General features: G+C 37.1%; 1 protein-coding gene across 1 annotated transcript; it reads right to left on the minus strand.

Moving 5' to 3' along the window:
* Window positions 1–2,186: 2,186 nt before the first annotated feature.
* LOC127964075 (malectin-like) lies at window positions 2,187–10,200 on the minus strand. Its single transcript, XM_052564232.1, has 6 exons — window positions 9,786–10,200; window positions 8,876–9,080; window positions 7,050–7,228; window positions 6,712–6,888; window positions 5,228–5,285; window positions 2,187–5,111 (listed from the first exon to the last, which is right to left on the minus strand). Exons 2-6 carry the CDS (start codon window positions 9,075–9,077, stop codon window positions 4,870–4,872), a joined length of 858 nt encoding a protein of 285 aa, XP_052420192.1. The 5' UTR covers window positions 9,078–9,080; window positions 9,786–10,200; the 3' UTR covers window positions 2,187–4,869.
* Window positions 10,201–10,459: the final 259 nt, after the last annotated feature.

Consider the following 10,459-nt stretch of genomic DNA (forward strand, 5'->3'; position numbering starts at 1 on the left):
ACAGGATAGCAACGTGATTGGCCGAACGCGTTCGAAAGTTGCTATGGTTACCTGTTTACAAAAGTCTCCCCATTAGAAGGTCATTATTTATTCTGTATTTCTGATATTATTTATGCCCTGTAAAGTTTTTTTGTTTTACAATATTGCAATGTATTTTTTTATTTCGAATATTTTCATTTTGTTATAAATTATGTTATTTTGATATTGAGTTATTTTGATTGTATTTCGAATGCCATATTATCATTAGAATTGGTTGTCTTAAATATCAACAAACAAAACCAATTATGTATTTATATTTTTAAATAATTTTTACTTTATCTTTTCTACGTTGCTGATAAATTGTTCCCGCGTTTGTGTATGTGTATTTATTAAATAAAACTTTAATTTTAACAATATATATATATATATATATATATATATATATATATATATATATATATATATATATATATATTTAATTGTAACTATGTATGAATTAATTTTTTTATATTTTACTATTTACATATAATTTAATTAACAATTCCTTACATTTAAAAAGTGCCTTTCTAAGCACTCAATGCAGTTTACATTGTCAGGGGGTATCTAAACATTATATATTAATAATACACACACACACACACACACATTTTAATTTAACAATATACAGTTGTGTTCAAAATTTTTCAACCCCCTTGACTTGCAAGACAATTTGCTGTGGAGGATAACATTTTATGAAATCAATTTTATCAAAGGCATCAGTAAAGTATGAGAGAGAGTTTGTTAATACACTTTTGAGTGATTCTGAGAATGGAACATTGATGAATCATGATAAAATTCGAATTGGCTCTAAACATTCATGTTCAAAATTATTCAACCCCCTTTGTGCAGAATCTTTTATTCTTTAAAATCTCCAATAAACGCTGTCTGTAAGTGTTTAGAAGCTTCTGTCACCTCTACTACAGTTTTGGCCCATTCCACACCTGATAAAGCTTTCAGATCACTGATAATATTTGGTTTTCACATTGCCACTGCTTTCTTCAAATTCAACCAGATATTTGGCCTGACACTTTAAAGAATCCATGATGTCCTTCATACAGTCATGATTTCCACTTCCTTCTACAGTAAAGAAACCCCATAACAGGACTGTTCCACCTCCAAGTTTGAGGATGGAGATGGTGTTCTTCTGCTTATGAGCTTTGCCATTTTTTGCAGCAGACATACCGCTGACCCATGGGTCCAAAAAGTTCCAGTTTGGTCACATCACTGCATAAAACATTGCTCCAGATCTCCACAGGTCCACACAAATGAATTTTATCAAGTTCAAGTTGCCTTTTTGTTCTTCTTGATCAAGAGTGGTATTTATCAAGATGCCTCAACATGAAGGCCATACTTGTCTAGTGTTTTTCTTACACACTGCATTGAAATGGTTTTCCTCCTTTCATCGGGTCATCTTGCAAGTCTTTGGCTGTACATTGCAGGTTTTTTCTCAGTTGCTCTGATTAAACATGTTATGATATTGTGCTTTTTCTTCCACACCCTCAAAGGTTTTCTGGTAAAACAAACTTTAAGCTAAGATATAAGGCTGAATGCTGTGTCTCTAAAACTTTCAATGTCTTGGAAATCATCATATAGCCTTAGCCTTTCTAAAGTAATACAATATTTCTTCTCTTTTGCTTTTGTGAGATCTCTGTTGACATTTTTGCTACTCAACTTCAGCACATGCATGGGCTAACTGTATGTGTAACGGCCCAAGCTAATTCTGTTTTTAATAGAGTTTCTAAAGGCTTAATTGTGTTTTGAGACTGTTTTATTCCCCACCATGCAAATAAGTAATTTAAAAACAGCAATGTTGAATAGGGGTTGAATAATTATGACATAGCAGTATTATTAAAAAACCTTATAACTCAAATATATTACATTATATATTGATAAAATCACTTTTAATATGCCAGTGAACTGTTATAGATGCAAGTTTTATTATATCCTGGATCTTCAGAAAAGCTTGTATTTGTAAAGTACTGCAGTCTCTAGGGGGTTGAATAATTTTGAACACAACTGTAGTGACTTATCAGGCATACACATTTACTTATTTAATATTTATTTAATAGGAACTATAAATCAATTCTATAATCTTGACCTGAACAATGATTGTTAACAGAATCTTATAAATTAAAAAAGAGCTCTTTAAAAATACCCTCAAGGCCAGATAGATAAAATAGCACATTTATTAAAAAGAAACAGCATCAGTTTGCAGTTCCCACTTCAGAAGCCTTCTCTCCAGACGTGTGGGTGCTAACCGTTCCAATACTATTTCACTAGTTCTGAGGGACGAGGTTCAAGAGGGGACAGGTAGTTGAACACAACTAACATTAACAGAGAAACTACATCCCTCGTAAACACAGCAGTTTATGTGACATGGAGCAATACACAAGAGCTCTTTATGAAGGAGGACACAACAAAAGGCCTCCATGTGGTCTTTGGCTATTGTCCAAGAAGTTGTGCATTTGTAGAGGACTCACTAAACGGTTTTTCAGATGACAAAATAATGAAAACGAAATCATGCAATAAATCAACCTAAATGGTGGAAATAAAGATTCAAAGAGCACAAAATGATAATGCACATGAGGATGTATTCAAATTTAAGGCAACAAGGAATCAAAAAGTACACAATGCAAAAAAAAAATAAAAAAATAAAAAAAATTCACACCAACAAACAAAATATTTTGTTAAAAAAAACACCAGGCCGTGCAATAAAAGACTCATCATCATAAAAAAAAAAAAAAAAAATGTAATTCAAAAGATCCTGAGGAAATAAAAAACAACTACTTCTGGAAAATAAAGTCTTTCAAAATGTTTGAATATTCAACCCATTTCCTTTTACTTAAATTACACAACATAAAAAACCCCAACTGTAAATTAACTAAACTTAACACTATCCAAGCTCTTTCTGACAATCAGTCAGTGTGTCTTTATCCAGACCAGATACACAAACAATGCTATTTTAAGGCCACTCCTCCATTAGGCAAGATATTTAAAAACCCAGCCACCCCAATAGCAATTAACATTTACACCCCAGAAAAGTGAAAAATAACTGTATGGCACAACAAACCAAGTACCTTATATACACATGCACCGTATAAAAGAAAACGACTTTGGCGACAATAAGCAATCAACTTTCTGCAACTGATAAATGAAAAAGGTGCCTCAATGTTTTAATGATTGTTTTCTACTGGGGGTGGGGGGGGGGTGATCAAGGCAAAACCTGCCCTCTCCAACTCCTACTGAGAAGGTGAAGGCCAAGATGAGTTTCTGAGTTCATGCAAGAGACGGGATCAAACTGACATGCAGCACTCATCTCATACATCAGACAGTGGCATAATAATGTTTCAGCAGTGTGAGAGGTGGTCTCTTGATCACACACGTAATCACATTTAAAGACAGGCTTGCTTGAACAAAACAGTGAAGCAAATTAAAAAAACTAATAAAGAGGAAAATAAATTAGATGCAGAGAAAAAAAAAATACCAAGACAAAAGTATACAGATACAGAACAGGCTAAGAAAAAAAGATAGATGAAGTGAAATGCAGATGTTCACTCAACTTATGCTAGTACAAAAGCTAAACTACAGCACTGAAATTTGCCAACTTGAGTACAAAATTCATGCTTCTGCATTCATACTTCATGGTGTATGGCAGGCATGTATCGGTCAAACCGTTTCCCAACCAGGCCCGTATGGTTAAACCTAGAGCAAATATGACAAAGAGCATCCCAACAGAGCAAATATCCTTCTCTACACTGTGTATTAGGTGTCTTTTGCAATGTAATTAAGACAACATATTTATAAGATGCTATCCCAGACACATCATGTACCAATGAGAGAAATTAAGGGGATTTAACACTTTAGTCCAACACAATCTAGTTTCTGGGACTCAAAAGGCAGTGTATAAAAGACCCTCTTTGTTATGAACTCATGTTCCCACCTAAAGGGAAGCAAATATGCAATTTTTAAAAATAAAGATGTTTTATTAAATACTGAACACACGTAGTTATTCAGAGACCAAAAAGTCCCTGTAAACAGGAAACAAAATAATTTATATCTCCCTTGTGCAGTTAGAGATTTGAAGTTATGGTTCTGAAAATATGCAACTGAAGAATGGACAAGCACATCTCCAGACAATTTTGAATGTTTATGCTTTTTAAATCAAAGAAAGAATTGAAGCCGCAGGAAATTAATTATAGTAGTTTGTATGAGTGTGAGGGAAATAAAACGTGAGGTAAATAGAAACCAAGGTCTCAAATCACTTTATGATCCGCCACTGAGATTTAGATGCATTAACCAAATGATCAAAGAGAAAATTCATGTACCATTTCTGCCTCCCACTAGAGGCCACAAAAACCCAGCAGATCAACGCCACCGCTGATCAGAAATGCACTCCTAGCCAATATCTTTCCATGAGTTGGGACACGGGACCTAGGAGTGTCTCCAGCTCCATCTCCTGCTAGACCAGACAAACCAGGTTTGTAAAGTGGTTAGTCCTGCTGCACGTGTGTGTGTGTGCGCGAGTGCATTTAATCAGTACCTCTCAGGATCTCCTCAGACTAAAATTAGTATTAAATGTGTACGAACACAAGCACAATCACACACATGAAATGAACTCACGCTTGAAATCCTTGTGTTTTCCAGGTCACCCAATATCTGAAACCTCCTGGTTTCTGCATGTCTCTCATCCGCCTTTTGCTCTCTCTCTCTCTCTCTCTCTCTGTTGTAATATCAGTCTATATTCTGCCTGTCCCCACAGTTGTGCGTCCCTCGATGCTCCCCTCCCCCCACCCCTTCAGAGCCTGATGTCCGTCATCTCTCCTCTGTCTCCCTCTCGTTCACTTGTTCCCCTCAGAGGCGGCAGAGGCAGAAGAGGGTTGGGATGAAGACCCCGAATGCCACTAGTATAGGGAACATCAGGCTGCTGTTATCAGTGGCGTACGGGTTGGGGGTGCGCGGCCCGGACCGAACCGGATTCTTGGGAGAGGTGGAGGTGCTCTTTTTTTCGCTTTCTCCCCCCTCCCCGTCGTCCTCTTCCTCCTCCTCTTCCTCTCTCTTTTCCAGTCCGGGATGTGGCTGCAGTTTAGGCACATCTACAAACACACCAAAGGCTGTTACTTGGAGAAAGTGCGAAGAAATAATAATAAAAAAGCAGGATAGGACTTGATCGAGGATGCGACCCAATCAATTATAGGGGCCCCCCTCTTACCCTCAAGCGTCCCCTTCATCACATATAGTGCACATATCTTGGGGTTGTCATAGTAACCCTGTGGACACAAGAGATATATAGATTATAGTTTGCTGCTTACAGTGGATGAATGCATGCAAAGACATGGGGAAAACATGCAAATTAGATTCTAGTGTATTCCATGCGGCGGTTGGCCTGCAGGGTATCTAACAGTGAATAAAAGACTGAGGTGTGCACCCGGTCAGCCCTGTGGCTCTATACCCCAGTGGTTTCAGCTTCAAACCTCAAAGACCTCATAAATCATTTTGTTTAATGCAACACTGCAGAGTTAGTTGTCAAACTACGAATGCTGCATAACCTAATAAGAACTTGCTAAACAGTTCTGGCACAATTTGCCAAAGGAAAGCAGGTGCAAAAGCATCAGAATGATTCATTTTAAGAATGAGATGTTTTATGACAGACAAGCTAATGAGTGTTGCATCCTCATATCCATTAATGTCATCTTCCCTCTGGATTGCAGTCATGCTCAATGTGCACGGTTCCTCTGAGACTAATCGCTGACAGAAACCCCACAAGCCAAACACGTTTGTTGTTTACATAAGGAAAAGGAGCAGCTCTGAAATAATCAATTAAATTGCACTATTGGAACAAAAAAAAAAAAATTAATAAATTAAAAAAAAAAACGCTCCATGGGACCACAATTAGTTTTGACAGAATTCATCTTCTTGGAAACACTAAGCTTCAGTGTCTGTAACTACATGTCTACATCCCAGTGTTCAATTAATGTTAGCAAAAAAAGAAAATAAATATGGCTTATTAAATTGACTGATGTCTGGTTTCGGTTAAAAGACGACTGTATAGTTAATATATTATGTAAAGTATGTCTGCTTTTAAGGATTTTACCATTATGAAGTGGAAAAACAGTATTGTTTTCATCAGAAAAATATTTTGATGGGCTGGCCAATCTGAGTTTCCATTCAAAACTATTTGAAATTAATATTTTTATTCAGCAAGGATGCATTAAACTGATCAAAAGTGACAATGTGACAAAAATATTCTCCTCTTTTAAACTTTAATTCATAAAAGAAACCTGAAAAAAATAATGTTATCAAGTTTTCCACAATCATTTTATGTAGCATCATTGATTTCAAAATTAATAATATATTTCTGGAGAAAGTTTCTGGAACATATTATTAACATATTAGAATGATTTCTGGAGGATACTGTGACAATAAAGAATGGAGTAATGATTACGAAATTTCAGCTTTGCATCACAGTAATAAATTACAATTTCGAATACATTAAAATAGAAAAGAGTAACATTACATTGAAATCATTATAATACTACTATTCTTGCTGTATTTTTGGTCAAATAAATAAATGCAGCCTTGGCAAGCATTAGAAAAATCTCACTCACTATAAACTTTTAAATGATAGTGTAAAATATGCTGAAAATGCTGATTCTTGAGTACTGTTTAGCGATAAGGCAATAGAGTAACACTTACCTTAACAAACTCTACTGTGAGTTTCCCATTAAAAGTGGAAACTTCCCCATGAACACTTAGTTTTCCTCTTTTTATTGAGAATGGCACTATTTCATCATGAGCCGTGCTGTGACCCACTCGGTCAAAGATATCCAGATCCTTCACCACAATGTGGCCATTGAGACGCACATCAAAAACCTGAGGAAAGAAAAGAAAGCAGAAGAGAGAAAGAGATGATGTCGTGAGGGAAACTATGAAAGAGAGACCCTGGGGTATCATGAATTATTAAGCATTACCATGTTCAAATATCGACTACTAAGAGTGACCGTGTGCACTGCAGCTATGAGCAAAATTCACACCTTTTGTTGAGACTGGGCAAAGTAGACCTCAGCATATTTCATGACCAGTATGTAGTCTCCTTCTTCTCTTATGGGGATTTCATAACCGAAGGTATCCTCATTGTATCGCTCTGTCTGGTAAAGAATCTGATCCTCTGGGCTGGAGCGCAGGATCGGCAGACGGACACCGTAGTCTGATGCTGGAGGGGGTGAAAAAGTGCCAAAAGGTGAGTTTAAAGTGTATATAGTAAGCATACATGTCATTTTGTGTTTCATAACATGCAAGAGAATGTTAAAAACCCGAGCAATATTGATCTATTTATAGCCAACCTAGAGCTGAGTGGAAAATTAAGCATCACACTTATAATACTGACACTGATGCAATAATGTGAAATCTGACAAAACACACGGTGCTTGATGTCTTTACAGCGCTTTAAAAAGCACTATACAGGCCCTGACATGTGCATGCTGCATTTCTCATCTGACACAGGAAGTGACAGTCATCACATTTCATGTGACACAGACTTCCTGATATGATCGACAGCTCTAATAACAAACGGCTAATGAGCCGGATGAGCTGACAACCAGTCCTTTTCTTCAAAATATAGCATGATTAACATTCTTAATACAGTATAAAATCAGACTGTAATAAAACAACTACAGTTCCATCAAAGAACCACTGATATTTCTTACTTCTTAAAGGGATAAGTCATAGATAAATGACAATTCTGTCATTACTTACACGCCCTCAAATTTCAAAAACAATATGATTTTCTTTTTACCAGAGGAACACAAAAGAAGCCTCAGTCACCATGCACTTTCACCCTTTTCCATCTAATGAAAGTAAATGTGTTATGCTTAATCTTAACATCTGTTTTTGTGTTCCATGGAAGAAAGAAAACGATATGGGTTTGAAAAAACGAGCACACTTTAGCATGCTTGTAAAGAGAACTTCTTGCATAAATAACAGACTTTCAAAGAATATACTTAAGTGTGAACACAATGTAATGTTTTTGGACACTTAATTTCATGTTATTTACAATTAAATAAATCTATTTTAGTTGAAATTTATATCGAATTAGTTGAACTATAGTGCGCTTTTTTGGGCTAGTTAAGTAGAACTTAAGCACAACTCTTTATGCAATTTCATGATTACCTCTAATGTCTTTGAATTATGATTAAAGGGAATACACTGGCAAGCATATATGGCAACTAAAATATACTTAATTTTATTTCTACTGAAACTTGCATGTATCAGTGTCATTAGTGTGTGCATGTACATTTAAATATATTTGTAATTACACATTTATGACGATGCATTTTTAACTTTAAAAGGTAATACAAATAACATGAACCCTCCCCCTTTTCTTTTTTTTTTAAGTAAAACAATTAAAAATCTGAGCACACTTAAGTGGCCTTTCATTTTATTGATATTACACTATCTATAAGTACAGTTTTTAAAATATACTTTTAAGATATGAAGAACACTGCAAGTGCACATTTAATACAAATAGCCACACATATTTTTCACAAAAGAATTGTGACTATTTTCATTTTTGGTTGAATTACCACTCTTAAGATGGTAAATGCACATCACTACCATTCAAGTTTGTACTATACTGATTTGAAATTCATACAATCATAAATCAATACAAAGGCCCTTTTATAAGAAAAACAAGACAATGCTGCTTCTGAAAAAGTTATTCCATCTTAACACAGGACATGGACAATAGTTCATTAATTCACCACCAACACAAACAGTTTCCACCCCTTCTGGTGCAGACAACTAGGAAGGAAAATTAACCCCCTCTTCTGCAATCTGTCACATCCTCTACTCTAGTACTCACCTTTCCCCAATTTTCCTTCAAGTGGATCTTTTTTATAATGAATGCCATGTACGTCTGTGTGTGCCTCCCCGCCAGAGTTTACAGCCCAGATGACCCGCTCGGCCAGAATTGGGGCCCCGGTCTCAGCCCGACCCTCTTCCACCAACAGCCACAGAGCTGCCAACACGAGCCGGGCAACACAGCGCAATGACACCCTCCTCATGGCCTGCAACAGTCCGAGAGGAAAAGTGAAAGAGAAAAGAAAGGGGAAGGGGAAAAATGCTATGTAAGGAAGTCATTTGACACTGAGGAGAGCTATACATCATGCACTTAACTTGGGGTTTACAACAACATTAACACCGTGTTAAATGCAGGGTGAAAGACCATTTTAACCCTGGGTTAAATTTTAACAGAGTCAGCATCACTTTTAACCCTGGCTTAGCCTGGTCAAGCAACAATGTGCTAGAGAGTGACAACACGTTGTTTAGCAAAAAACAACCAATCACAAACTGACTCGCAGCTCGCCTCATTAAATATTCACACAGTATGTAGTTTTGTAGAAACTTTCATGCGCTATTTAGCTTCGGAAATTTGAAATAATGACAGACGGAGTGATATACTACATTATATCTGTTTTAATGTCTAGCTTTTTTGACGTGATGAAACTGACACAGAAACAGACCTTTATTAAAATAATGCGAACCGTACTCGTCCAATCTGTGTTACTGACGTCATGCACATGTAAATAAGAAGGTTAACCCAGGATATAAAAATGTAGAGTGTGAAGTCTGGATAAGTTACCCAGGATTAATACCAAACCTAAGGTGAAGAAAGGTGTGACAATTTAAAAATTGTTGTAGGGTGTAGAATGGCGTTCTGAGTTTACAATTTCATGTGTGAAGATCCCAAATCAATATAAGTCAACTCTTACTGTGCAGTCTGCGGGATACTCTCTGTAGAGGACGCCGGCTCCGTTCAGATGCTCGAGGTGCAGGTTGTCGCTGAACCGTTCAGATCGCCGCACATTTACCTGTCTGATAGTCGAGTTTAGCTCTGGCTGGCTAACTGACTTCCCTCTCGCTCTGTCATCAGTGTGGCAGCTGTAGTCTGCAGGGATATTCCCTTACATCTGCACCCGTGTGCGGCGAGTGCTCGCTCTCGTTTAACACGGATGATCACAGCGTGGTTATTCTGCGCTTGTACAGGTGTTCTGCGCTGTTTTTCGCCTAAAATCAAAGCAGTTTGTAACCGGGAGGGCCGCGTCAGGACTGTGGGTATGTGTGCAGTCAGCAGCGCAGGTTGAAGAGATGGAACAGTAAGGGGAGACAGACTAACTTGATTGTCAGGTTCCGGGGGTGGCGGGTCTTTCCGAAATGTAGCCAATCACGTAAAGCCAAATAACATGTTCTGCTTGATGATTTGCTTATGAAAGAAATCGATTTGTCAATGTCGACTAGCTCTGACCAATCACGATCGGTGGAAGTGTCCAGAAGCAGCGAATCAAGTGTATCAACTTTCACTCACTTCCTTGCATAAATTAGCTGGGTTCAATTCATTGGTAACTTGGTGCATGTAGCGAAAGGTGGGCGGGTTTAGGCGGATTTA

The sequence above is a fragment of the Carassius gibelio genome, chromosome B8 (genome assembly GCF_023724105.1).
Source record: "Carassius gibelio isolate Cgi1373 ecotype wild population from Czech Republic chromosome B8, carGib1.2-hapl.c, whole genome shotgun sequence".
NCBI classification, from domain to species: domain Eukaryota; kingdom Metazoa; phylum Chordata; class Actinopteri; order Cypriniformes; family Cyprinidae; genus Carassius; species Carassius gibelio.

Coding starts and splice junctions, on each gene's coding strand:
- LOC127964075 (XM_052564232.1), bottom strand. CDS start 9,077: ATGAGGAGGGTGTCATTGCGCTGTGTTGCCCGGCTCGTGTTGGCAGCT. Junction 7,229..8,875: donor TGAAGGAAAATTGGGGAAAG/GTGAGTACTAGA, acceptor CACCCCCTCCAG/CATCAGACTACGGTGTCCGT. Junction 5,112..5,227: donor GATGAAGGGGACGCTTGAGG/GTAAGAGGGGGG, acceptor GTGTGTTTGTAG/ATGTGCCTAAACTGCAGCCA.